The 27,770-nt window shown below is 54.6% G+C and overlaps 1 protein-coding gene across 2 annotated transcripts in view; it reads left to right on the top strand.

Annotated features, from left to right (window-relative positions):
* The window catches only part of PKD1 (polycystin 1, transient receptor potential channel interacting), an 84,505-nt gene that overhangs the window by 44,451 nt on the left and 12,284 nt on the right, over nucleotides 1-27,770 (top strand). The window contains exons 10-34 of one of the 2 annotated variants that reach the window (XM_027684011.1): nucleotides 354-634; nucleotides 1,315-2,064; nucleotides 3,052-3,183; nucleotides 4,722-4,897; nucleotides 5,298-5,431; nucleotides 5,932-9,554; nucleotides 10,288-10,434; nucleotides 12,077-12,220; nucleotides 12,893-13,172; nucleotides 14,598-14,814; nucleotides 15,297-15,447; nucleotides 15,982-16,134; nucleotides 18,199-18,343; nucleotides 19,169-19,771; nucleotides 20,259-20,415; nucleotides 21,303-21,555; nucleotides 22,097-22,292; nucleotides 22,642-22,812; nucleotides 23,255-23,398; nucleotides 24,309-24,519; nucleotides 24,870-24,996; nucleotides 25,771-25,887; nucleotides 26,275-26,324; nucleotides 26,477-26,679; nucleotides 27,168-27,273. In XM_027684011.1, the coding sequence (XP_027539812.1) occupies nucleotides 354-634; nucleotides 1,315-2,064; nucleotides 3,052-3,183; nucleotides 4,722-4,897; nucleotides 5,298-5,431; nucleotides 5,932-9,554; nucleotides 10,288-10,434; nucleotides 12,077-12,220; nucleotides 12,893-13,172; nucleotides 14,598-14,814; nucleotides 15,297-15,447; nucleotides 15,982-16,134; nucleotides 18,199-18,343; nucleotides 19,169-19,771; nucleotides 20,259-20,415; nucleotides 21,303-21,555; nucleotides 22,097-22,292; nucleotides 22,642-22,812; nucleotides 23,255-23,398; nucleotides 24,309-24,519; nucleotides 24,870-24,996; nucleotides 25,771-25,887; nucleotides 26,275-26,324; nucleotides 26,477-26,679; nucleotides 27,168-27,273 (8,671 nt within the window). Of the gene's footprint in view, nucleotides 1-353; nucleotides 635-1,314; nucleotides 2,065-3,051; nucleotides 3,184-4,721; nucleotides 4,898-5,297; nucleotides 5,432-5,931; nucleotides 9,555-10,284; nucleotides 10,435-12,076; nucleotides 12,221-12,892; nucleotides 13,173-14,597; nucleotides 14,815-15,296; nucleotides 15,448-15,981; nucleotides 16,135-18,198; nucleotides 18,344-19,168; nucleotides 19,772-20,258; nucleotides 20,416-21,302; nucleotides 21,556-22,096; nucleotides 22,293-22,641; nucleotides 22,813-23,254; nucleotides 23,399-24,308; nucleotides 24,520-24,869; nucleotides 24,997-25,770; nucleotides 25,888-26,274; nucleotides 26,325-26,476; nucleotides 26,680-27,167; nucleotides 27,274-27,770 lie in introns of both variants that reach the window. The other variant, XM_027684010.1, reaches the window with a different exon arrangement.

Below are 27,770 nucleotides of genomic sequence, written 5' to 3'. Positions count from 1 at the left end.
TGATACTTTGACATGGAAACATTAACTTCAGAAAAGTTGCTTAATGTGTTTTCAAAGTCAGAGCCAGCTCTGCTTTCTCTTGGACTTGCTTTTGCTCAAGCACAGATCTCTTTTAGAGTGCAAATTGGTGTGTTCTCGCTGGAAAAGGGACAACTTTGGTTTTAATGATCTTTGTGAATTTTTCCAGTAAAACAAGGCACTTCAGTAGCACCAGCATGTGCTGCAGTTTCAGCTTTTACTAAGAGTGGAGCCATCATCTGAGTGGAAAAAATGGTGGATTTGGAGGAAAGAAGTGCAGCAGGAGTGTTACTTGTGAGAATGGTGATCTCTGCTTTCTTTTTCACTTCTTCCAGACTACCAGGAGGGAAGCAATGCTACGGAACCATTCCACCCTGCTCAGGATGACGGGAACTGGACGCTGCTGGAATGTCCTCCTGGTTTCCAGTGGTGTCATTTGACTGATTTGTGCTCGTCCCACAACAACTGCTGCAATGCGACCGAGTGTGCCAACAACAGTTCCTTTGCCAGCAGCCCTGCCCCCGGATCCTTCCAGCCCAACAACAGCCAGCTCAGCTATGAACTCCACCAGGAATTTCTCTTTACAGTACCAGCTGGCCCCTCTTCCCAGTATCAGGTCAGTGTTTACTAGCTTTTGTAACCACTGGGTAGGTGGGGCAGTTTTCTCCTGAGGGCTTTGGGTAAATTTGAGTTGTGGCAGATGGAGAGACTGAAGTCCAGTGAAATGAAAGGATGTGCCCAGTGTCACACGTGCCATGACACGGCTCTGAGCCAGGGGCTCCCTGCAGTAACCTGTTGCCAAACACAGTTGGTCAGAGGGGTCAAAAGAGGGTGGGGAGGCCCTGGCACAGGTTGCCCAGAGAAGCTGTGGCTGCCCCTGGACCCCTGGAAGTGTCCAAGACCAGGTTGGACGGGGCTTGTAGTAACCTGGGCTAGTGGGAGGTGTCCCTGCCCATGGCAGGGGGTGGAATGAGATGAGCTTTCAGGTCCCTTCCAAGCCAAATTTTTCTGTGGTTCCATGATTCTGTGAAAAGGCCGTGCAGATTCCCTGGGCTATTCCCATGGCATTAACACAGTGGAGATGGAGCATAAAGCTTATTTCAGTGTTGGCACGTTTTATTCGGAGCGGCCAAGGAGAACAGAGTGGAGAAAGGTCTCCTTGTGCTGTGTTTGGATCTGCAGCTTTTCTGTTGGTTTCCACTTGGCAGGACATCCAGCGTCATGCCCAGGCAGGAGCTGGGTGCTGAGTGCTCTTAACGTGAGGCATTAATCCAAAAATGTCTCCGCTCTTTGCAGGTCTCATTCAGAAAAGAAAATATCTTTGTCAGGCCTGGGGATGTCTTCAGCATCCAGCACAATGCAGGCTCGGGCTCCTTCCTGCAGTGCCAGCCCGGCGCCACATCCCCACCCAGAACCGACGTGCTCCGTGTGAACTCCTCCGAGTGGGCCCTGGGCCCGTCCGAGGGCTCCGTGGGCCCCCCCTGGGTGAACAGCACCGTGTGCTCGCTGCGTGTCCGCTACGCCGAGGAGCAGCTGGTCCCGGTGCTCAGCCCCCACAACGCGGGGCTGGACCAGCCCGGCCTCTACACGGTCAGAGCCAGCGTGGACAACGGGGCCTTCAGCGCCAACCTGTCCTGCAGCTTCCGGGTGGCCTCGCCGGTGTCGGGCCTGCGCGTCATCCACCCCGCTCCCCAGGGCAGCAGGGTCTACCTGCCCACCAACCACACCGCCCTGGTGCTCAAGCTGTCCTCGGGGGTGAACGCCACGGCCACCTGGCTGGGGGACAACCGCAGCGTGCCCTTCACCGGGGCCTGCCCGGCGGCCGTGGCGGCGCTCGTGGCGCAGTGTGCCAGGGACAACAACGACACCTGGTTCGCCGTGGTGCAGCTGAGCGGCCTCAGGGAGGGGCTCAGCACCCACGTGCTGGTGGCGGAGAACGCCGTGAGCTCCCAGAACATCACGGTCACGGTGAAGGTGGAGGAGCCCATCCGCGGGCTGAGGGCCACCCCCGACCCCGAGAGCAGGGTCCTGCTCAACACACGGGTGGTGAGTGGGGGCTGCTGCCCTTAATTCATCCAGCTGGGTTTTTAACCTTCCCCTTTAGGTGTGTGTTTGGCTCTGGGGAGGCTGGGCTGGGGGGAGCACTGCTTGCTGCTAAGCTCCCAGGCCGCGCTGCCCGCGCTGCTGCAGACACAGGCATGTGGCACAAGCACTGGTGCTCTCCAGCAGGAAGGCAGCTTGGCTGTACGTTCCCTTGAATCCCCTCAGAGGTAAGGCAGTACCTCCTGCGAGGGGGATGCTGGCTTTCCACTTCCACCAGAGGCGTTACGAAAGGCCAGTGTTTACCTTCTTTTGACTTGTCAAGTTGTTCAGATTTGCTCTACTAAATCCTTACATCAGCTGGCTGAAGCTGTAAAAAAGCTTCGTCCGTCCAAGTCTTGGGGTTCCTCTGGCGTTTCCAGTCTTTTTGTTTTCCAAGCCCCTGTCCCCAGAGCTGCAGCCCTGGGAACCTGTTCAGCAACTGCCCCAAATGCTCTGTTCAAGCTCTGGCTGCTTCCAGCAGATCCTGCGCCTGCACCTCTTGGTCTCCCCCTTCCTGGCTGCCACAGTCTGCTCAGGAGGCACTATTGGAGTGAGGACAGGGCAGGTCAAGCCCTTCAGCCTTTGGGTCGGGCACCATCCATGGGCAAGGGTCAGAGGCTCAGCTTACAGGTGTAGCTAAAGCTGAGTTGTTTATTTGCAGATATCAGAAGGTTTTTTTAGACCTGATCCCAAGAGCAGAGTGCTGGGCCGTGGGAGCAGGGAGTGTGGGGTGTGCTCCCTGCTCTGCTGGTCAGGCTCTGCGTTTCTCCATCAGCAGCAGAGCCACAGACGATGTGTCACCTCTGTGTCATGCTCTGAGGGCACTGTCTGCAGGTGTGAGGTGCCTCCCAGTCTGGCCCTGCTCCCTCTCCAGTTCAGCTGGAGATCTCCTGGGAAGTGCTGGGCATGCTTTTCTCTTGCACTAGTATGAAATGTTCTCATGCCTTTCAGAGCTACATCCCTGTGATGGAGGCTGGGTCAGATGTGACTTTCCGATGGACAGTAGATGATAAGCCATCTTTCACTTTTTACAATGTTGTCTTCAACGTTATCTACCAAAGCCCAGCCGTGTACAAGCTGTCGGTAAGCCAAGGCCTTTCCCATGATACCATTTCAACCCTGGGTTTCCATCTCATCCCACAAACTCAGCGGGAAGAGCAGCAGGGAGAGGAGAAGGCAGAATTGAGCTGAGGTTTTCACTGTGCTCCCGACGAGCTCATCTGCTATTTCTCATTGAGCTGCTCTAGCAAATGCAAATAGTTTCTTCTGTTCTTCCATTACTTCACTTTATTCCTCATCTTTGCTTTCTCCTCTTTTCTCCTTGTTCTCCTTTCTGCTCACGGAGTGTCTGTGCTTCCTCCTCCCCAGCAGGAATGAGGCAGGGAGCCTCTGCTCTGGGAGGCAGGAGATGTGGATTCAGAACCAGGCAGAGGCAAGATGCAAACATAAGACTTCTGTAGGCAGGACAGACCTCCTGCAAACTCTTCTGTTCTCTGTCCTGTTCTCTTTCTCCTGATGCAGACTGGAACTGGGGTTTGTCATGGCCCCAGAAGGATGGAGCAGAGAGTCTGGGCCAAAGGGGGGGTGTGTCGTGGAACAGGAGTTTATCTCTGGCCAAAACATCTCTCTCTGTCATGCCCTGTACTGCCAGGTGGAGTCTGCTCTCGTCCAAGGTGCTTGATCCTCTTGCAGGGTGCCTTGGCTTCCTGAGGAGACGCCAGCCCCAGCTCCAAGGCCATGCTAGCACTAATTTGCTTGGTGCAGCACTAATTTGCTGGGTGAAGCACTGTGCTGACAAGCCTGGGGCGCTTTCACTTACAGAGCTGACAAGGTGCCATTAGCCTGGGGGGGCACTGGGTTCAGTTTAGCAGTCGCAGAAGCCTAGACATGAACTTCTCTTACATGTTGGGGTGAGACATCTCTACTCAGCTGGGTTTGCAGGATCCCTCTGTCAGCAGCTCCTGCAGGTGAGGAGGTGGCAAGATGCTCTGTCACCAGCTGCCCTGTCAGTGTTTCATGCCCAAATAATCTTGAGGATCCTGCTCTATTTCTGTTGTGTCTCTTGCCTCTCTTTCCTCCTCAGCCCAGCCTTGCTCTCTCTCTCTGTGCCCACCACACCAGGATCCTGGAGGTGCACTTTGTGTGCTTGGTTTTATGAGCCTCTCCCATCCCTGCTCTCTGTGCTTGAAGCCACTCATCTGCCCCTGTCCCAAGCAAGGTGTCTGTTGTCCCCTTGGTGGCCTGTGCTCAGCAGCTGGAGACAGTGTGCAGGGCATGTTGGAGCCAGCACAGGGGTAACTGGCAAGTTCAGAGCCAGAGGAGCCTCTGGATGAGAAGCTCCTCTCTTTCCCTCTTGCTGTAGCACCAGTCCTTCCTTGGGCTGGCTGTGCTGGTGGTTCCAGCAAGAGGTGGCTTTGCCAGGTGGGTGACCTGCCAGCCTAGGCTGCTTTCCAGTGCCATCCAGGCTCTTGCCCTGCCTCCCTGCCCCAGGGGCCACTCTTCTCTACGCTGGCCTGCTCGCCTGCCTGGTGGGACATCTTCAGTGCAGTGAAGCCTCACGCTCAGAGGGCAGCACGATGAGGTGACCCCCAGCACAACCTCTGTCCCACTGTCCTTCCCAGCTCACCGCCTCCAACCACGTCAGCAACTTCACGGTCATTTACAACGTCACGGTGGAGATGATGAATAAGATGAAGAACCTGACGGTGTTGGGTGTCCTGCCAGTCCTGCCCCAGAACAGCACCGTGGAGCTCACGGCGAGGGTGCACGTTGATTCGGCTGTGGAGGCTCTGTTCCTGTGAGTCCTTTGCTACGTCCCCAAACTTAGGACCTTTCTGTGCATATCTTACCTTGCCTGCACTGTTTCTCTTCCCAGGGCCAACTGGTCCATCTCTCAGATACTGCCTAGTTAATTTGAAATCCTTGTGAGTGTGGGTCAGTCAGACTGACTGGGACCTGTAGTTCAGTTCACTCTTTTAAAGTATTGCAACACTGCTCTAATGTTGGGTTCCTTCTCCTCTTACCAGTGCTGTGCTGCTCTCAGCGTCGGGCACAGCTACTGCTTTGATACTTGTCATGCTGCTTCCTATGTTTCTTTTGGAAAACCCAGCCCTGACCTGAAAGAGAGGCCAGGATTCCTCTGGGATTTCCGTGATTCTCCTGTTGTGCAGTGTAACACTGTTTACCTGTTTCTCCAGGTGGGATTTTGGAGATGGTGTCCAGGAGACGTACCTATTCAAACCTCCCTACAACAAGTCTTTCCTTGTTCCTGACCCCAGTGTCCATGAGGTTGTCATTGAGCACAACGTTTCACACATCTACCAAGACCCAGGTATGGTCAGGAAGGTTCTTTGGGGAAGAAGGGGCTCAGGTGTTTTTGTTATGAGGGGACTACAAGACACCATCCAATAAAACCAAGGCATGGAAGTCATTCCCTTGCTCCTGAGCGAACAGCCAGAGTGACTGGAAGTCTCCAGTTGCCATCCTCTATAACTCTGTTTCTTGGAGAGGTTTGGCCACGCTGCAAGAAGCAGGTCCACCACACACAGTCCATTTTTGGGCAGTCTCAGTGGATGGATGAGGGACAGGGTGGGTGCTGTGCTGGTGGGAGGGGTGGGCAGCATGAAAGGTCTGTTCTGTGGGCAAATAGAAAGAAAATCTTTTCTCTGTACCAGTTGGACTGGTTCCAACAGGTGTTTGGTCCTCACACACACGGCCTGGTGTAATTCCTGCTGGTCCTGGGCTGGAGCAGGGAAAGCCTGGGGTGTGCACAGCACAGGGGCAGACAGGCATGTCCTCACCCTGGTCTTGCTCTGCTCTCTTCCAATGCAGGAGAATATGCCCTGATGGTTGTCGTGTCCAACCAGTTCGAGAACCTCACGCACTTGACCCCGGTTCACGTCCACAGTTACCTGGTTGATGTGAAGGTGGAAGCAGAGGAGGAAGTTTTAGTCGTGAGCCGCCCAGTGACCTTCCGAGCCCATCCCCTGCCGTCCCCCTATGGCGTCGTGTACACCTGGGACTTCGGGGACAGGTCCCCCCTGCTCACAGAGATCCAGCCTACAGTGACCCACAGCTACGCCCAGAGAGGGGTGTACAACGTCACCGTGACAGCCAACAACACCGTGAGCAGTGTGGAGACAGTGGAGTGCTACCAGGTGTTTGAGGAGATCACCGGGCTCCGCGTTTCCGTGGGTGAGGCAGCAGAGCTGGGAGCGTCTGTCACCGTCAACGCCTCCGTGCAGACCGGGGACAGCATCACCTGGGTGTTCGACCTGGGGGACGGGACGGTGCTCAGGAGTCAGGAGCCAGTGGTAGAACACGTGTACATAAAGGACATCAACTGCACTGTGAATGTGACTGCTGTGAATCCCGTGAACTCCGTCTCCCAGGCTGTTCCTGTTCGGATATTTGTCCTGGAAGTGCTCAAAATAGAGCCGGCTTCTTGCATCCTGGAGCACCCGGACGTGCAGCTCACCGCCTACGTGACGGGGAATCCCGAGGAGTACATCTTTGACTGGACTTTCGGAGATGGCTCCTCCAATGTCACAGTCAGGGGGGACCCTGGGGTGAGGCACAACTTCACCCGAAGCGGGACGTTCCTGCTCTCCCTGACCCTCTCCAGCAGGTTTAACAAGGCTCACTATTTCACCAGCGTCTGTGTGGAGCCGGAGATAGTCAACGTCACCCTTCTCCCTTCCAAGCACTTTGTGAGGCTTGGGGAAGAGAGCACCTTCCAGGTCAGTGCTGTTCCTCCCTACCAGTACCGCTACCGCTGGGATTTCGGGAACAACGAGTCCGCCAGATCGAGTGGGACTGAGGTGACCTACACCTACAAGAACACAGGGGTCTTCCTGGTCACAGTGACTGTCTCCAACAACGTCTCTTTCAACAACGACACAGCATTTGTGGAAGTCCAGGAACCGGTTGGGGTAGCGAAGATTGAATATAATGGGACAGATGTTTTGGAGCTGAACCAGATCTACCTGTTCTCTGCCAGCATGAATGGAACCAAAGTGAGTTACTGCTGGGACTTTGGGGATGGCACTACCCAGCCTGGGCAAGTGGCCACCCACTCTTACAACAGCACGGGCCATTACAGCATCACTGTGATGGGCCAGAACGACGTGAGCTCCAACGAGACCACCATCGAGGTCACCGTGAAACGTCGGCTCTTTGGCCTGACCATCAATGCCAGCAGGACAGTGGTGCCACTAAATGGGTCGGTGAGTTTTGTAGCCACCCTCGTGGCTGGCACTGCCATCCGCTACTCGTGGATCCTCTGCGATCGGTGCACTCCCATCCAAGGCTCCTCCACGATTTCCTACACCTTCCGCTCCGTGGGCACCTTCAACGTCATCGTGACAGCAGAGAACAAGATCAGCTCGCTGCAGGACAGCATCTACGTCTACGTCCTGGAGCAGATTGAGGGCCTGCAGGTGGCCAGCGGTGACCTGGTGGAGGACATGTATTTCCCAACAAACAAAACACTCCATTTGCAGGCCGTGGTGAGAGAGGGAACGAACATCTCCTACAGCTGGGCAGTCCAGCGGGATGGCAATGCTGTGCAGACCTCCACTGGGAAAACCTTCTCCTTTAGCGTCCCCGAAGCCGGGAACTACACTGTCTATCTGAAGGCCACCAATATGCTGGGATGTGCCACTGTTAACAGGACGCTGGAGTTTGTTGAAAGCCTTGGTCTCCTAAAGCCCTTCGCCTTCCCCAACCCAGCTGCTATTAATGCCTCTGTTAACATAAGTGCCACCATAACCAGTGGCACTGGCATCACCTATGTGTGGTACCTCGAGGATGGCTCTTCTCCTGTTACTTCTGAACCCTTCATTATACACTCTTTCCAAAGCCCTGGGGTGATCGAGGTCGTCGTAGGAGCAGAAAACAAGCTGAATTCAACCAATTCAACAATTTCTATCTGGGTAGAGGAGGTTATAGAGGGGCTGAGTATAGGGACAGCAGAGCTGGACTGTAGGTACGTCTCATCAGGCTCCACGGTGGTCTTTGAGGGGGAGCTGCAGAAAGGGACTGAAGTGACCTGGCTTTGGGAGGTGCCCAATGGCACCTTGACTGGCCAGTCCGTGGCAGTCACATTCCCTACGGCAGGGCTTTATACAGTCCATCTGAATGCATCCAATGACATCAGCTGGGCTCTGGCCAGCAGGAATATCTCAGTGCTGGACAGGATCCAAGGTCTGGAAGTTCTCGCCAGCAAGAAAGTGGTGGAGCCAGGGGAGCAGGTCACCTTTGTGATCAGGATGTTGTCAGGTACCTCTGTGAGTTACCTGGTGAGCATAAGCGGGGACTACTCTGTGGTGCTCAACGGGTCCAGGTACACCCATGAGTTCACCAAGAGCGGCGATTACCTGGTGACTGTGACCGTGCAGAACCAGATCAGCATCGCACACGCCCAGGTGCTCATCTCTGTCCTGGAGGCCATCCGGGACGTCAGGCTCCTGAACTGCTGTGAGGAGGGCATCCCCACGGGCACGGAGAAGAGCTTCAGTGCCCGTGTGGGGAGCGGCTCCCGCGTGTCCTTCTCCTGGCGGTTCTCCCTGTGGAAAGAGCAAGGTCGATCCGTGGTCACTGTGTCAGGAGAGAGTGTTTCCTACACTCCAGAAGCTGCAGGGCTGCTTGAGATTCACCTCAGTGCCTTCAATGACTTGGGAAGTGTCAATGTCACCAGAACCATCCAGGTCCAAGACCCGATAGTCCAGGTCTCCCTCTCTGCCTCCAATGCCTTTGTCAACAGGACGGCGCTGTTCGAAGCCACGGTGGTGCCCAGCAGCAGGAGTGTTGAGTTCTTGTGGAGCTTTGGGGATGGTTCCTCCGCTCAAACAACCAGGGTTGCAGTGGCCAACTATTCCTACCTGAGCCCCGGGGATTACCTGGTGGAGGTGAATGCCACCAATCTCATCAGCTTCTTCATAGCCCAGCTCACTGTCACCGTCAAAGTCCTGGAGTGCGAGGAGCCGGAGGTGGAGCTGGCCTTGCCCCCCCAGGTGGTCATGAAGCGATCCCAGAGGAACTACCTGGAGGCCCAGATTGACCTCCGAGGGTGCATCAAGTACCAGACAGAGCACCTGTGGGAGATCTACCGAGCACCCAGCTGCATGGACCTGGATGACTCCAGCAGGATCCGGCTGCCGAACGTTGACGTGAACAGGCCCCAGCTGGTTATCCCGAAGCTCGCCCTGCAAGTTGGGAACTATTGCTTCATGTTTATTGTCTCCTTTGGAGATACCCCGCTGTCCAAAAGCATCTTTGCCAATGTGACTGTGATCCCAAGTAAGCTGGTCCCAATCATTGATGGGGGGTCATACCGTGTATGGTCCAACACTCAGGACTTAGTCTTGGACGGGGAGAAGTCCTATGACCCGAACTTGGATGATGGTGCACAGACCCCGCTGTTGTACGAGTGGTCCTGTACATACTCCTCCAAGGTAAGAGCAGTCTTGCACAGCCAGGGTGACCACTGGGGAGCTCCAGCTGCACGTCAGCTCCACTACAAACATGTCTGGCTTAAAATAGCTGCTGACTGCAGTTCTGGGGGCTGAGGGCTCTGGTCCCTGTCCCATTAACAGTTAAACGTCTCTAATGCCATCAGGGGACAGAGTTAGACTTCAGAGAGGTCAAGTGACCACAAGTTGTGGTCACAAGCAGGTCACTGTCCTCACATGCTGAAGTGGTCTGACCCTGCACTGATGGAGGGGCAAGAGAGAACTGCCCTGCAGATCCTGATGGGATGTCCACCTCAGGAGCACTTTTTGATTGAATGTGGGATTCTTTTGCTTGTAAAATGTCGTGTTTTCTATATTTGCCTCAAAATAGCAAGATGTGAAGTGTCTGTGGATTAGACCTTTTGGGTTAATGTGAGCTTTTTGTGTTTCTTGGCAACGTTTATAAGCTATTTAATGAAGAATTAATTGCTATAAAATAAGAATCTGAAGCTCAGATGAAACACAGGAGTATTCCAAGTACTGTTTACTAACCTGAAGAGTAGGATGATGTGTTTTATTGTCCACACATGCCCTGTTTCTCCCACCCCAGTGGTGGCACTGCACGGCGAGGGCTGTGGCAGTGACTCTGTGTGGACCTGAATGTTTTGGCTGTGGACTAACCCGACTTGCACCCGTACCAAGGAGGGTTTGAAAGTTCTTTTCTCCTTGCAAGCAGAGCTCGGCTGCAGGGTGCTCTCTGAATTTCAGTGCCAGTGAAGGAATTGTCACAATCCCCAAAGCTGAATTAGAAGCAGATGTGGCGTACACGTTCGACCTCACCGTCAGGAAGGGGGACATGAGTCCTGAGGCAACCAACCAAACCGTACGTACCACAGACAGCTGTCACTGCTCTCCTTGGGTGCCTGGTGCTGGACACAGCCAAACTGGGAGTCACAGAATTATAGAATGGTTTGGGTTGGAAGGACCTTCCACCCCCTGCCACGGGCAGGGCCACCTTCCACTAGCCCAGGTTGCTACAAGCCTTGTCCAACTTGGTGTTGGACACTTCCAGGGATCCAGGGGCAGCCACAGCTTCTCTGGGCAACCTGTGCCAGGGCCTCCCCACCCTCACAGGGAAGAATTAGTCCCCAGATTTTAGGGCATCACTGGGGCTCTGTAACTGATCTCATCCAGGAGCAGACGTTGGTATTTCTGTGAGAGAGCCATCTTACAGTCGTCTTCCTTGGGCAGCACTTTTTGCTTCTCCTACCAAGTTCTTTTAGTTTCTGTATAGAATCATGTGGGTTGGAAAAGACCTTTAAGATCATCGAGTCCCACCATGGGCCAGCGAAGGAGCCGGGCCGTGGTCGGTGGCTCTCCCAGCACTTTGTGCAGTCTTGGCTCTTCACATACCACAGCAGCAGGGTCTTCCCTGGTTTTTGCCCAGAGAGAGCTTCCTAAGACCTGGTGCTTTAGTTCTACTGTCAACAGTTCCTCTCTTGTCTCCTTCCAAATTTTTTGAAGGGAGGATTTTCTTAAGTGCATTTTGTTTATGACACGTTAAGCCCAAGGCCAAGCGCACCCGCAGCCCGACGGTTCATGTCAGGAACGTTCATCTGGTGCACTTGGCAATTAGAGGTGTAGTTACTCTGAAAGTGGAAACTCTTACTTCAAACCGGGGTTTGAAACCAGAGCTGGAGGATGAAAAGAAAAAAAATGGAATTGATAGTCTTTCAAGGACATTCCGTACTATCTGGTTTCCATGCGCGAGCGCAAAACAATGATCCCAGTGTCGCAGGAAATTTGCAAATACTGGAGGAATGAATGGGGCTTCAATGCTCTCAGGCTTAATGCTGGGGAATATTTATCCTCTTTTAAGAGTCTGCCATGTTAAACAATGTCTTCATTACTGTCTTTGAATTCCTAATGCTCGTTATGGCAGGACAGAGGGCTCTGTCCAAGACTGGACAGGCCTGTTTCCTTGGGGATTAAAGGAATTTAGACAAAGTACAGGGGTCAGAACTCAAAAGCTGTTGTGTCTGAGCCACCGGTGCCTCTGCTCTCTCTGGGTGCTCTGCCAGGAAGGTGTGGTAGATATCTTGAGAAGTGCAGTTAGATTCCAGCTAAAACCCTGGAACAACATGCTGCTCTCTGGAAAAGGTGGTTCTTCCATCCCTAACCTACAGCCAAAGCAGGGTTTGCTGGGAATTCGGCACAGGGGGCCAGAGGGACATTTGGAAAGCAATTTATGTTGTTAAAGTATAGATAAAGTAAATCCAGAATGACCTAGATTGGCCCAGTTTGGCATTGAGTGGCTCTTGAAAACCAGTGACGGAACTGGGCAGTGTGAGAGCAGTGATGTAGCTTAAATCTGACTGGAAATCCTTTGGGAATCCCTTCCTGCTGTTTCCTTAGCATAGGCTGGGCTGGTGCAAAGCAATTCCCCCTTTCAGAACTGTGTCCTTACATTTTAGTTGTCTGTATTTTGGTGTCAGATCTTCTGATGGAGCCTCTTGCTTTCCCAGGTGTTCATCAAGAGGGGAGGAGTCCCTATCGTGTCCCTGGAGTGTGTTTCCTGCAAGGCTCAGTCTGTCTACGAAGTCAGCAAGAGCTCCTACGTCTACCTGGAGGGGACCTGCCAGAACTGTCACAATGACTCCAAGATTGGGGTAAAGTCATTGGTCTTTGCTTCACCTTTGGTAAAGTGTTTTTTCTCCATGCTGGTTGGCATTTTGCCTGTTATTCTGGTGGCTCAAGCAGAGGTGGTTTAGTCTCTCCTGATCCCCCGAGTGCCTCCTGCCCTCCTCTGATTCCTGATTCCACCCCACAGCATCCCTGCAGCCTGTGGAGTGAAGCAGGTCTCAGAACGGGCAGTCCTGTTGCTCCCAGCAAGCCCAGCATGTCCTTGCCTGGCATTTTCTGCCTGGTTATCTCACTGTTTCTCTTGTTATCACAATTGTACGTTTGTGCTATTAACAGCAACCACCCAGGCCATGTTCAGCTTGAAGCATATAAAACATGGTATCCCGTGGAGACTCCACCAGTCCTTCATTTATTTCCTGTGTTTTGTACTCCGTATTATGAAATATTCTGTCGGAGGGTGATGTAATCCCAGAAACTAAAGTAGATCTCACAGTGGAAATATTCCCACCAGACATTTTGGAAAGGTTCCAGTTCTTGTTGCTGTAGCACACAAGACTAAAGCTGAATTATCAACTGCAAATTTGGCAGACGCTCCCACTAGAAATCTGTTACTTTTTATAAGAGACTCAATCTGAAAACATTTTAAGGACATAACTGCAGATTTAAACAAAACTTCTCCTGTCTTTCCATCCCTGCAGAGATGGGCAGCACACAGCTTTAAGAACAGGTCTCTCATCCTGGACAAAACAACAACCTCCACTGGGGACACGGGGATGAACCTGGTGCTGAGGCCCGGGGCACTGAAGGATGGCGAGGGCTACACCTTCACCCTGCACATCACAGACCTCACCACGGGGGAGGAGGGCTTTGCCTCCATCGACCTGCTCCCCAACCAGCCCCCCATGGGAGGAAAGTGCTTCCTGTCTCCCAAAGGACCCCTCAGGGCGCTCATGACCAAGGTGCACTTTGAATGTGCAGGTGAGAGCGTTGGGTGGGGACCTGCCAGTTCTCCCTGCCCCTCACAGGCAAAGCCTTCCCGTGGCCAGTGTTACCAGATGCTCTTCCCACAGATGTTTCTTTTGCCCCAAACTCCTACCCCAGGATGTTGTTGGCCAGGGCTGATCTCAGAAGCGGTTTGGCCCGTGAGCAGCTTTGCGTCCCCAAATTATGGAGCTCTAAAACTCATGGCAGCAGGCAGGCAGTTTTATAAATCTTAATTCCTGTAGTTGAATGGTGACATCCAGGCCAGGCCAGCTCTTGGGGAAGAAACTGGTACTTCAGTGCAGGAAAAAGAAGATGGTGCCCAAAACTGAGTCACATTTATGTGGGAAGAATCAAAAGACAAAGCACTGGGGCCAACTCTGCCATGTGGGCTGGATGTTCCCGCCGGCAGTTACCTTCCCAACCAGCTGCAGAGACAGCAACAACAAGCCCAGCTTTGGAAAAGTGGCCTGGCTGGTGTCCCGTAGCCTTGGGCCAAGGACTAAGTGCCTCTGGAAACCAGATTTCCCCAAATGATTAGTGTTAGAGATTAGAGCTGTTTGTGCACAGTGCCGGGAAGCCACGCGGAGAGGGGATGGATGCTGCTGCTTCCAGGGGGCTGGTCACCCAGGCTGGGGGAGCAGCAGAGTGTGTTCAGCGTGGTGGGGTTGTAACTTCGGGATGTTTTGAGCTATCCAGAATGATGCTGAAATCCATTCCTCTTTGGAACGGTGGGAATTTCAGCTCTTAGATTGTTTTTGAGCTGAAGTGGCAGACCAGGACACAGACCTACTGGTGGGTGTCCAGCTCAGTGAGCCCTGGCAGAGCCAACACCTTCACTGGGGCTCACTGGCAAACATACAGTGCATTTCCCAGCCCCCGTGAAACTCCCCATAATTCCTGGGATCTCCAAGGAAACCTTCCCGTGGGTTTTACCCTTGACTCAGTTGTTCCTGAGGGCTGAGCCTCTGTCTAATGTCAGGCTTTGCAGGGCTTGTACAGAAGCCATGGCCTTGGTCAGTGCTGTTCCCAGTCCCAGCAGAGTTATTCCCATTTTTATTTCCATCATGGATTTTTCATAATCCTTTTAAACATTACAGGACCCAAACACTGTCCCTCTCACCAGAGCAAGGGACAGCAGCAAGGGCAGATCCATAGAATCATCAGAGAAGCCTGGAATGGTTTGGCTTGGAAGGGACCTTAAAGGCCATCCAGTGCCACCCCCTGCCATGGGCAGGGACACCTTCCACTATCCCAGGTTGCTCCAAACCCCATCCATGCTGAAGGACTGAGGGGGGTGGGACACCCCGGGGGAGGGAAGGGGCGCAGCCCAGACGGGTGGCCCAGGCTTTGGGAAGGTGTGTGCAGCCCCCCCATGCCCTGGCCCCCCTCAGCCCCCCCGTGTGTGGGTTTGCCTTGCAGGCTGGCGGGACACGGAGGACGCGGAGGCCCCTCTGGTGTACATCCTGCTGGCCTCGCGCCGCCGCCGCGGCCACTTCCACGAGTTCTGCCTCTACAAGGGCAGCCGGGCCGAGCACGGCGCCTTCCTGCCCCCCGGCTTCCACGAGAGCGGCTTCCAGGTGTCCGTGGCCGTCCTCGTGCAGGACCAGCTGGGAGCCACCGTGGTGGCCATTAACAGGTGAGGGTCACCAACAGCGTCGGTGTCCAGCCTGGGCTCCCGCATCCCAGTCTCGTGGCTTGGCCACCGGGTCCCTGTCCTGAAGGGCTCGGTGGATCCTGGGGGAAAGGTTTGCCTCCTGGAAGAGGCTGCCAGCAGGAAGGGGAGGGGAGGCTCAGCAGAAGTGCAGTACAGAGAATTCCAGCCTTCGTGGGTCATCGCTCAAGGGGAAGGTTTTTCCCAGAAGTTACTGCTTTCGTAGAATCTTGGAATCGTGGAAACGTTAAGGCTCGAAAAGGCTTCTAAGGTCATCAGGTCCCAGAGCTGGGCTGATGAGGGGCCAGGCCTCAGGTCCGTGGTGGTTTTCCATGCAGCTCCTGCAGGGTGGGTACCAGGGCGTCAGCAGTGCTGTCTTTGTGGTTCACCCACCTGCTTCCCTGTTCTCTCCCTTCCCAGCCCCGGTGACAGTCTGCACTTAACCCAAATCCCTCTTTCCCTTGCAGCTCCATGGAAATTGGCTTACCCGAGGGCTTTCCCAGCCTTTCCCACTGGCTCTACAACCAAACTGACACTGTGCTCCAGGGATTGGTGAAACAAGGGGACCCTCAGCAGGTCATTGAGTACTCCCTGGCCCTCATCACCATCTTAAATGAGGTAACGCAGCCCTTTCTGCCGAAGAGAGGCCTCCAGAAGTCCTTGTAGTCACCAGTAAAGTTCTTGGGCCAGATTTTGTACAATAATGTAGGGAAATTACTTATTCTACAACATCACCCTCCTGGCAGAATTCCCTTTCACTCCCACCTGAAGTGGGGCCCAGTCCTTCCATGTGCATCACTATAGGCAAGGCAGGAATTTTGGGCTATACTTGTGTTTTCCTGCCTGGTAAGGGCCTGCTGCACTCCTGGAAGCCAGGGTGGGATGATCCCCCTGAGCACAGGACTCTGCTTAGCTGGGTAAGGACTACACTGGGCACTAGTTAGCTGTCAAGTGCAAGGCTGTTCAGATAATTGCTTCGAAAGCATAAGCAAAATTGAGGAAGTTCTGCTGGGAAACCAGCTCATTAGATCCCTCTGGGGAGAAGCAGTTGAGGAGGTACAGAGAGCATGGAAGAGGAGACTTCAGCTCAGCTCATCATCCTCTGAAACAACCTCCTAGGTTTCCTCACTCTAGGTGCTTTTCTCCCCTCAGTATGAGAGATCCATGCTTCTGGAACCTGAGGCTGGGAATGAATTTGAGCTCCGAACCTGGACTCGCAACAACATCACGGAGACCCTGAACTCTCTGAAGGTGAACACTGTTGATGACATCCAGCAGATCTCGGCGGCCCTGGCGCAGTGCACGGTACGTTCCCATCACCACCTCCCTCCTCTGGCCATCCAGCTGCAGCTTAGGTGCTCTCCAATCCTTGTTGTGCTTCCCTGGCTCCCTCCCCGACACAGGGGGGCTCCAGAAACGCTGGAATAAAATGCTGGGGGATCGCAGAGTCTCCGAGGGCAGACTGGGCTCCCACCAGGAGTAGCACGAGTAGAGCTGGCCCTGCCTTGGGCCAGGGGCCAGCACCCAGGCCTGATGTTCCTCCCAGCCCTGTTTCTACCCTACAAGATGAGAAACCCTCCTTTGCTCTGCTCTGCTGCTGACTGGAAGCGCCTTGTTCCCCGGCCAGTTCCCAGTGCTGGGGCTGCTGCCTGGTGGATTGAGGAGGGAAGAGAGCCCAGTTATATAATGCACTTGGGGTTTGGTGGTCAGCCAGGCTGCTCTGGCACGATCCTCCTCCCCGCCCTCCCAAATCCTTGCCCTGGGGGCTGGAGTCAGGTACCTTGGCCTCGGCTGTGCTTCGCCTCCAGCCAGGTCAGGGCCTTGCGCAGCGGGAACAGGCGTCGGAATGATGGACAGACTACTGCATGCCACCCACAGAGTGCCTGTCCTGGGCTCCCTTCTCTGCTGCAGAGCCTGCAGACCTCAGAAATCCCGTCTTTCTGTTCGTCTTTGGGGTTGGGGCTCAGCACACCCCTTTCTGTGCTGGGTCGGTTTGTTTCTGTCTCTCCCACCTCCTCCTGCCTCGTGACTCGGTCTCGCTGTGGAAGCTCAGGTCCAGAAATAGAATTTTTGTTCCACGAGAAAAGCTGACATTCCAGGATTAGTTTGTGCTCTGGATCGGAATGAAAAGCTTAGGAAAACAGTAATCTAGAATTTCCCAAGGGGTTGAGACAAGTGGAGTTCACACATTCCTTTCCTGTAGAAAGGTCTGTCAGGGCTGTTACAGTTCTGATTTTACCTACAGGGGAGGGGAAGAATCAGAATTAGTTTATCCTGGAGGGAGAAAAAAAGAATCTCAGTCTTTTCTCCTCCCTAAGTAGGAGCTGCCCTTGGGTGGTTTCTCCCCATAACCCAGTTTCTTCCCCACCTCCCTGATTCCTGACTCGTGGACTCCGATTCACACACTGTGTCCTGGCTTCTCAGAGCTTACAAATAAAAGCAGAAAAGGGGGAATTCGAGACCTGCAGATGCTGTTTTGATTCTTCACCAAAACATGTGGTGAATCACGTCTGAATCCTGTGATGATTAAAAGAAAAAAAGATGAATAAGAGCGAGGAAGGGGGTTGTGGTAACAGCTTCCATGTGTTGCCTCAGTCCCTCCCATCCAGCCTCGAGAGTGCGGGAAGCTCCAGGCCATGGCTAGAACATTCTGTTTCTTGGACACATCTGGGAGCAGAGGGAGGGACATCCATCATGCCTGAGTGGCAGGGTCCCTCCCACAGCTTTCAGGAGTATTTGGACACTGAAACGGATTCAGTTAGGGCTAAATCCTGCTTCCACTGATGGGAGCAGAGTGGATGGAGGAATCCTATCCAGCTTTTTCTCGTTGGGTTCTGTGGGAATAGTGTGTAGCCCCGGAGGGAAGATGTGCATGGTCCTTACAAGTGAAATCCAGGGAACAGGAATATAGAATCATAGAATTCTGGAATGGCTTGGGCTGGAAGGGACCTTAAAGCCCATCCAGTCCCACCCCCTACCATAGGCAGGGACACCTTCCACTATCCCAAGTTGTTCCAAGCCCTCTCCATCCTGGCCTTGAACTCTTCCAGGGATGGGGCAGCCACAGCTGCTCTGGGCAATAATATGCCCCCTTTATTCCTCTTTCCAACCCAAAAGCATCCCCTGTCAGTCTCTGCCATGCCTGCCTGGGTGCTGGCACATTGGAATGTCATGGGAGGTGGATGGAAGAGTCTTGGAGACACCAGTAACTTGTTGGCCCCTCTCAGTGTGGGCAGGGCAGCCGTGGTGTCTGGGTGTCTTTCAGAATAGAAAGGTCTTTGCAGGACTGAGCCAGCTGGACTTGCCCACACCTGCCTCACCTTTCCCTGGGGATGTTCCTGCTCCATCAGACCCTGTTTCCCTTTGCAGGTGGTGAGCAAGGAGCTGGTGTGCAAGTCGTGCCTGACAAGGACCTTGAACAAGCTGGAGACCATGATGACCATTCTGCAGGGGGAAACAACCCAGGGCACTGTGACTCCGACTGGCATCGCTGACAACATCCTCAACATCACAGGTGAGCTCTGTCCTGCAGCACGGGGACAGGTGACCAGGGCACAGGGCTCCTGCTGAGGGGAGCTTTGGAGGCCTCCTCCTCTGCCATTTGGGGTTTGGCCTTCCCAAGCTGTTAGGAAATTGCATCTGACACGTGATTTGGAGTGTGGCATCCCAGTAGTCTCTTCCCCCTCATGTTTCCCAGGGTTGTCCTGGCTTTGGCAGCTTCTCTGCGGACATTTAAATATGACAGTTGTTAATAAACTCCCTTAATACTCCTAATAAACTCACTAATTCTCCAGGGATTTCTCTTTTCAGTAAACAATGAGTAACAGCTATGGCTTCCAGATGCTTTTCTTCTGGTTGGAGTCTGAGGAGGCTTTCAGACCTCACTGGGGCATCTGTGAGCACTGTGTGGAAATTCCCACCTGGTTGACCTGGGAGGAAGCAGAGACACATTCTCTGCACTCCTCTCTGAGTGTTCTCCACTTTATAGTGCAAAGAGTTAGTAACATATGTTTGTTTTATCCTTTCCTCCCCTGTTTCCTGATCTGTGGTTCTAGTCACTACACAGGAGGAAAATAAAACCAGTTGTGATTAAGTATTTCTCACCAAACTTTGTAGATTAGAGAGGCTGCAGGAATTTCTGGCAGCTCTGATTTTAGCTCTGGGCTACGAACACTTCCAGTGGGGAAGGTCATGTGCACGGTGTGGAGTAACAGTGAGAAGACAGTAAGGGAAGCCTTGTCTGATTGTTTTGGGAAGGTGTCAGGTGTTATCTGGACTCTGGAGTTATCCAGGCAATTTACCACTTCCTCTGTTTGCACCTTTATTTCTCTCCTGGCAGGTGACCTAATCCACCTTGTCAATACGGTTTCACAAGAATCCAAGCCCCAGGAGCTGCTTGCTGATTCCCACAACTTGCTGCTGGCTCCCAAAGCCTACAACCTGTCCTCCAGCCTGATGCGCATCCTCATGAAGTCCCGAGTGCTGAACGAAGAGCCCCTTGAGCTGGTGGGAGGAGAAATTAAGGCCACAGGCAAGAGGTCTGACCCCTTTAACTTGCTTTGCTACGAAAACACACCAAACTGCCAGTTCTCCATCCCCCAGGCCTTCAACTCCACCCTTTCCAACCTGACGGATGTCATTCAAGTCATGTTCCAAGTGGACTCCAACCCTTTCCCTTTTGGTTACATCAGCAACTACACTGTGTCCACCAAGGTGGCCTCCATGGAGTTCCAGACACACAACGGGGTGCAGATCCCCATCGGGAGCCTGGACTCAGAGAAAGCCATCACTGTGATGGTGTCAAACAGCACAGATCCCGACAACCTTGCTGCTGGCACGGGAGTCATCGAGCCAAGGACGTCTGTGAACCTGATTGTGAACATGGAGAGCAACAACAGAGAAGCAGGACTGCATTTCCAGCTCACCTACAGAGTCCTCAATGGTAGCACAGACAAATCCATTTCCTCGTGCTCTTTGTTCTTCCCTGGGAGAGGAGGGCTGGGTGCTGCAGCAGAGGAGAGCTGTGTCGAGGGATAACCGGGGTGAGAGGGGATACCAGGGGTAGCCAGCAGGTTCCACACTGCATGGTTGAGGTTCTGGCTGTCTCAGGCATTATCCAGTGCCCAGGGTCATCCTTGTTTGTGGATTCTGGCACTGAGAAGCCTTTTGCTTTTCTCAGCCCTTCTTTTGAGCCACATTAGCACTGGAGGGAGTTGGTCCAGTCCCAGTCCTGGGCAGGAACGATGGTATCCAGTGCTCAGGGTTCCTCTGAGCTGCAGACTGAGAGGGTGCAGTCTGGAAAAGCGTCTCTCCTGACTTTCTGCATCCCTGATTCTCCTCCCTGAACATCCACTGCTGGCAGCAGGCTTGTGGTCGAGTTTCCCAGGTGTTTCTGAAGCCCTCTGTGTCTGTCCCCCCTCCCCACACAGATCACTACCTTGCCAGCGAGCCTGAGCCGTTCATCATGGCCTATCTCCATCACGAGCCCGAGCCCGACGAGCACAACTGCACTGCCTCCAAGAAAATCAGCCTGGATGCCCTGGCTGGAAGTGACCACAAGCTCTACACCTTCTTCACCTCACCCAGGTAAGAGAAATCTCCCTGGTGGTCCCTGTCACCCAGGGGTACCTGATGCCTGCTGGAGTCTGGCTGCAGCTTGTCCAGGCTTCCATCCTCTGTGCACCGTGATCCCAGAGCTGCCCAGCTTTAGCAGGACTCTTCCCAAGAGACTCACACTGACCTTGGTGGGTTCAGGGTTTGCTTTATGCAGCTCATGAAACCCTTTCCCAGAGCAAAGCACCCCATGTTAACCTTGTTCTTGTTCTGCAGTGAAACCTTCAGAGAGCACCTCTGTCCTCACAGCTCCCCTTCCCAGGGGGTGACAGGAGAGCACCACATCCCTTGTGGGCTCCCAAAAGCTCTTTTCTTCTTATCAGAGCAGTCATTCCTGCAACTCCAGTTGCTGCCTTGCCCTGGAGCACGTGTTCATGCCTTGGATTATTTAGGAGCCATTCCTACGCATTATCTGAGGAGAAAAGATGGGCAGCTTGGGAATAGGTGGGGCAAGAGTGGGGTCACTGTTGTGCAAGATGGCACAGCTTCCATGGCTTTTGGGAACAGGATACTCAAAGAGGAATAAATCATCCTAATCAAATCTCCTCTCAGCCAAGATTCGTGGAAGTGTCGTGGGAGTCAGTGGGACACAGGGAAGGGCGAGTGGGAGAGCTGGGCAGGGAGGATGTGCAGTAGTGCTCCAGGTGCTGAAATGATACAAAATGAAGGATTCAGGTGGTCTGAGTATCTGCACTGCCAAAGACTGTAAATCATACCATGTTCACTGGGCTTCTCTTCTTTACTGTGTGCTCCCCTGCCCCTGCAGCTGGATGCTTTCCATGGGCACACATCCATCGGAACAAGCTTTGGGCGCCTTCAGAAGGTGGGTTGGTCATCTCCTTGCTCTTTCCCTTCTCCAGAACGGATGATCCCATCCAGAGATACTACCTGAACATCACCAACCACTTCAGCTGGTCTCCAGTGGAGGTGACGCTGGGGCTCTACACATCCCTGTGCCAGTACTTCAGCGAGCGGGAGAAGCGCTGGAAAACGGAAGGAATTGTCCCCCTGGAGGAGACCAGGCCAGACCAGGCCGTGTGCTTAACCCAGCACCTCACTGCCTTTGGGGCCAGCCTGTTCGTGCCCCCAAACTCTGTCCAGTTCATCTTCCCTGTGAGTACCCCCACACAGAGTTGTCACACACCGAGCAGGTTGTTGTCACCTCGCAGAGCCTCGGGCTCCTGTTCGAGCTGGGTCAGGCTGCCCTGTGCCCACCTGGCACCAGCACAGGCACCTGGGAGCCTTTGGGAGGTGCAGATGGGCACAGCTCACAGAGGGCTGTGTCCTCTGGTTGGGAATCCTGGCTGCTGCTGAAAACAGACCTTTGGCAGATGGCTTTAGTCCCCGATCTGGACACCTCACGGTGTGTTCACCTCTTAGGGAGATGCCAAACTCTCCTTCCAGCTGTCACCCACCACTGTTTTATCCCAGGGAATTGCACCTGCCAGCTGCTCCCTGCTTCCCAAGGGTATCCAAGCCCTTCCTCGCTCTGTCCCTGTGACGTGAGTGGGAGCAGAGAGCTGCTGGCAGCTGCTGCTGTGGTCCGTGGGATCGCGTCTGAGCAGTGATGAGAGCCAGGAAGGGGGCAGGGAATGGGAAGAGAGGTCCTCCCGGGGAAGGAGAGTTGCCTTTCAACATTTTTCTTTCCTCTCAGGCCCCGGGCCCGGGTCTGAACTACATCGTCCTGCTGACGTGTGCTGTGTGCTTCGTGACCTACTCGGTGGCTGCGCTGATCGTGCACAAGCTGGACATGATCGACCTGCACCGGGTGGGAGTGATTCCCTTCTGCGGGAAGAACGGGATGTACAAATACGAGATCCTGGTGAAGACGGGCTGGGGCAGAGGGTCAGGTGAGCCCACAGGCTGCTCCCGTGCGTGGTGCCTCAGGTGACATCTGCGTAGTTCACCGGGTTTGACCTCAGCACGTCACCCACTGAATGTCCCCTGCAGGGCCCAGAGCTGAGCTGGTGCTTGAAGCAGCTCTGAGCAGTCAGTCCAGGGCTTCCCACAGCGTTCCCAGTTCTTATTGGGTGATGATGGGACAGATCAAAAACCATGGAGTCACAGACTGCTTTGGGTTGGAAGGTTCCTTAGAGATCATCTCGTTCCAACCCCGCTGGTGCAGGTCCCTGGCAGGATGGCGGGGCCGGAACGGCCACACCTCGGGTGGGCTTCCCTGAGTGAGCCACTTCCCTGCAGGTACCACGGCCCATGTGGGCATTGCCCTGTATGGGGTGGACAACAAGAGTGGTCACAGACACCTGGATGGAGACAACGCCTTCCACCGCAACAGCCTGGACGTGTTCCAGATCGCCACCGAGCGCAGCCTCGGCAGCATCTGGCGCATCCGCATCTGGCACGACAACAAAGGTGGGACACCAGCAGCTGTGTGGGCTGGGGCACGTGGGTGGTTCGGGCCAGAACCAGGCTCTGATCCGCCCGATACCTGGGCCAGGAGAGAGGGACGAGAGCCTACAGTGGCTCCTGGTGACCTGCTGGCTCGGGGGGACATTGCTGGGGAGGGACATGGAGTCTCCATCATGGGGAATTCCAGAGGCTGGGCACGTGTCATCCCAGACACATATGATGCCATGTGCTGTGTGCTGTGACAGTGTCTGTAAATGTCACCTCAGGGGTGAGCTGGCTGTGCCAAGATTTTCTGGGTACTGTGCCTTTTCCCATTGGTGATGATAGTGGTGTCACAGGGAACTGCTGCTGTCCCACTGACGGGTCCTTGTGTGGCCCTCTCAGCTTTGCAGGCTCACAGAGGGAATACCTGCCATGAAACATTTCTCCATCTCTTCCCTTTTAGGACTCAGCCCCTCCTGGTACCTGCAGCACGTCATCGTGCGGGACCTGCAGAGCAGCAAGAGCTACTTCTTCCTGGTGAACGACTGGCTGTCGGTGGAGAGCGAGGACAACGATGGCATGGTGGAGAAGGAGGTGTTTGCTGCCAGTGAGTGCTCACCCCGGGTGTGGGTTTGGGGTGCTGAGCAGTTCTCGTGGCACAGGAGAGCAGAGAGACCCTGGAGCCTCCACACTGGCTCTTCCTCGTGGCAGTGACCCAAGTGCTCTGCTGGGTCTTTTGTGCTGGAGGACAGGGCACGGCAAGGAGCCGTGCAGGAGAGAATCACAGAACCATGGAATGGTTAAGGTTGTCTGCGGGGAGGGGTGTGGTGTGCCCAGCCAGGTCCCCTCTGCAGCGCAGTGTGCTGGTTTACAGGTAAACCAGCAGGGGAAATGAACTCAACCCCGAAGAGAGATTATAAGTCAGAATAACAATTTAATAAAATAATACAATAAGTACGATTATACAGACAAACAATTGGTTTTAACCCACAAAACCCGAATGTATAACCCAGCACCCTGGGGCATGAACAGAGTGGTGTTCTTTGGGCCCCCTGAGTCCAAAGTAAAAGGAGAAGGGAAAACCTGTTGGTTGAAAAGTGGTGGTTGCAGTCCAGTGGAGAGTGGTGGTCTGCAAGTCTGGTTGAGAGCAGTGATCTGCAGTCTTCCTCTGGATCCCACGAGTGGTTAAAAAAGTCCCAAGACTCCAAGATTATATATCCTCCAGTTCAGGCAGGAATGCTCAGTCCCTCCCTCAGGGCGGGGTGGGGGTTCCTTAATGGTTGTGAGGACAGGAGCATCCTCCTGTCTCGCAGGCCTCTTAACACCCAGTTTATAGCCTGAGGAGTCAGGCTCTATGTGCAGATGGTGTAAATGGTTCATTGATAACAGTTTCTGGGAAATGCCATGGAAGGCTCTAGAATACACAGTTTTGGGTTACACCCATCCAGTGATGAACTGGTCCCAGTTGTTCTAACTAGGGCACGAAGCCACCCTGAGTGTCCCTGTTTTGTCCCCAGGTGAGACGGAGCTGAGGAGCTTCTCGCGGATCTTCGTGGCGGAGCTGCAGCGAGGCTTCTTCGAGAAGCACGTGTGGCTGTCGCTGTGGGACCGCCCGCCCCGCAGCCGCTTCACCCGCGTCCAGAGAGCCACCTGCTGCTCCCTCCTCGTCTTCCTCTTCCTCTGTGCCAACGCCGTGTGGTACGGCGTGGTGGGCAACGTCCACCTCAGGTGCGCTGGGCCCTCGGTGCCCTGGCCAGCCTCCACCCTCCTCAGGACCCCTCCTGCCCTTCCCACTGGGGCGGGACAGACCTTAAACCCACGGGGAGCAGCTGCCTTGGCTGTGGCCTTGAGCCTGCCCTTCTCATTCTAAAGAGCTGGGAGCGGGGCGTGGGTGATGGACAACCAGGGACAGTCAGATTTTGGGTTTGCTGTGCCATCTGTTAGCACTGCCCAGGCCTGTTTCTTTCTCTGCCCATCTGAAATAACCTGGTTGTGCACTTTTGTCTCCTGCTTTCTTACCTGGCAACCCCAAATGCTCCTGCTGACACCTGTCTCTGGTCTCTCTTGATTCTCTGCAGCAACGTGGCCGTTTCCAACCTGATCCCTGTGAGTGTGGACACAGTGGCTGTTGGCCTGGTGTCCAGTGTGGTGGTTTATCCCCTCTACCTGGTCATTTTATTTCTCTTCCGGATGGCTCGTGGCAAGGTAAGGAGGAGGAATGGTTGCAGGCTGCTCTGATGGGTGGGATGCCACCAGCTTTGCTTATCTGAGGCTAAATTTTGCCCTTGCTGGGACCTCACCCCTCCAGCACTCACCACTCCACACCATTCCAAGTAGTCTCTGCACTTGCCCAGTTGTGCTGCACCATGGCCAGACCCTTCCCTTAGCAAGTCTCTGCCCAGAGACCAAAAGGGCAGGTTTTAGAAGCTGTTCAGGCACCTCCTCCCTCTTGATTTCAGTGTGTGACAGGCACTCAAATGCCATGCAAAGGCACAACCCTTTGCTGCACTGGCAGGAGCCCGGGAGATGCTCGGTGGAGCCTCTCTAATGGAATGTCTGCCCTGGGTACAGCTCAGCTGGCTGAGCAGAGCTGTGGTTAAGCAGCTGGGGAGGGATTAGCTGGGGATTTAATGACTAGTTAGGCACAATTAACAACCCCATTAAATATTGCAGCCAGCTGCTCAGGGACTGATGAGCAGCAAATGTGTCTGATGTTCCTTGTTCCTGTAAGCACACAGGAACAAGCTTTCAAACTCATGGGGCTTCCTGGGAGCTTGTCCCTGGGACAGCCTGGGTGGCACTGGGCTGTGGTTTGTGTGGGCACAGGTGTCCAGGGGGCTGGGAGGCAGTGCAGGATGGGTCTGTGCCTGTTCCCAGCCCCCCTGGGCAGGTCTGGGCTCCCCAGCAGAGCAGGGAGCTGGAGGGATCCTCAGCAGCAGTGACAGTGTCACCTCCATCCCTCCCTCCTGTCCCCTGCAGGTCTCCATCAGCCACACAGTGACTCACTCAGACCAGCAGTCCTTGGAGATTGACAACTACCTGGACTCCTCAATCCTCGACAGCTCCTTCCCCACCTTCCCCGGGCTCCAGGCAGAGGTAACCTGCTTCCTTCCCCACAGCTGGACAGGCTGCACGGGTCTGTGTGCTCCCTGCAGGGACACAGTGCCCACCCCAGCTGTCAGGGGGAGAGCTCAGGCACTCAGGTGCCTCTGGAAAATCCCAGTGCTGCAGGAGAGCACAGCCCTTCATCCCTCTCCTGCCCAGGCCAATCCCAGATCCAGTAGCTGTCTGCAGCTGTCTGTGGGCATGGATCTTCCCACGGTGCCTGTGGGTTATCTCTGGAGGGGAGCAGGCTCCTGGAGGTGTGGACCCAGAGCTAACAGCACCTTCAGCTTCCCAGTGGCTGCTGGTGTTCCCAACCTGCTGCTTTAACCAGGCACAGACCAGTGTCACGTGCCTGAAGTGCCTCTGTTTCCTCCACAGGCCTTCTCTGAGCAAACCAAAACAGATCTGTTCTTGGAGGACTCCAAAAGGTGAGGAGGTTTCTGGGGATGGAGTGAGCAGGGGTTTAGTTTCTGCTTTGCTGGGCTGGGGTTGTGCTGTTTCCCTGCAGACGTTCCTACCCAGTTCCTTTTCTCCTGCTTCCCCACACGGACCTGACGCCCCCGTTCCTGTTTTCCTGCAGCCTGGTGAGGTGGCCCTCCAGTGAGGCCCTGCTCAGCTGGCCAGACCTCCTCAGTGACCCCTCCATCATGGGCAACACCATCCAGAAGCTGAAGAGAGGCCGGGCCAGCCGCCACCTCGGGCTGGAGGCCCCGCTGGCCACCGAGGAGGACAGTTTGTCCCTTGGCATTCACCAGGGACAGCCTCGGTACTTCTCTGCCTCAGGTTAGAGAGGCAGAGCTGCAGAGCTGCTGCCATCACCACTGGCTTCACTTGGAAGGGCAGAGGAGGAGGGTTGGGTCTGCTTAATAGGGGTTTTAGTCCGGGAAAGCAGAAATCCTGGTGGGAATCAGTCTGAAGTGAGTGGTCCCACACTGCCAGCAGGCTGGGAGCAAGGAGGGGTGTGTTTCCATGGGAATGCTGCAAGCAACCGGCTCTTTCTCACTGGTTGCAAAGCCACAGTGTGTCCCTGAGCCTCTGTAAGTGGCTGGAGAAGGAGAACTTGGCTCCCTGAACCAGCAGTTTCCTGCCTGGCTCTGCAGGAGCTGGGGCTGGACAGGAGCTGCGGGACAGGGAGCAGGGGAGGGCTGTCCATGGAGAAGGACATCCCCCTGGCCCTCCTCCTCCTCCCCAGGGGTGCAGAGCCGTACCCTGGAGTGGTGCTGGGCGCTGTGCTCGTGCCCAATGCTCTTTGTGCTCTGTCCCTTTCCCAGACGAGGATCTGATCCGGCAGATCCTGGCGGATGGAGCCAGCGGCATCTCCCACTCCCAGGACCTGGGGCCGTACATGAGGGCTGAAACGGATCTCATCTCAGGCCTGTAAGTGTTTGGGGGGCAGAGTCCCCACTGAGCCCGAGCCTCCTGCCCCTTGTCCTCCCTCCCAGCCCCACGGTGTCACCCCAGCTGAGCTGAGCTGGATTTGGGACATTTCCATGGGTCACTGTGTTCCTGCTGGCCATGATTCCCACAGCTCCCACAGCCAGTGCTCCAGGAGGGCACAGCTATCCTTCCAGGAGCCACCTGGAATATCCCTTAAAGCCCCAGCTGTGCCTCCAGCACTTCTGGGCTGCTGGCAAAGTGCTGGGATTTGGGTTCACTTGATGGCACTGGAGGAAGGGAGAAGGGGGTTGAATCTTTGTTATAGCATACCCAGAGCACCCTGCTGGGCACCCTGACCACCACCCAGCCGGGCTGGCAGCCCACCAGTGGTAGCCACTGCAGAGTGGCAGATCAAGGGAGGGGAAAGACTTTCAGCCCTTTGTCCACGAGACGCAGAGCAGTGTCTGTGTCCCTTGTGTGTGTGTGTCTGTCCCAGG

The sequence above is a fragment of the Neopelma chrysocephalum genome, unplaced genomic scaffold (genome assembly GCF_003984885.1).
Source record: "Neopelma chrysocephalum unplaced genomic scaffold, ASM398488v2 Primary Assembly neopelma1_65b, whole genome shotgun sequence".
In the NCBI taxonomy this organism is placed as follows: Eukaryota; Metazoa; Chordata; class Aves; order Passeriformes; family Pipridae; genus Neopelma; species Neopelma chrysocephalum.
Note: the sequence above shows the minus strand (reverse complement) of the source record. Positions and strands in the feature narration are given on the sequence as shown.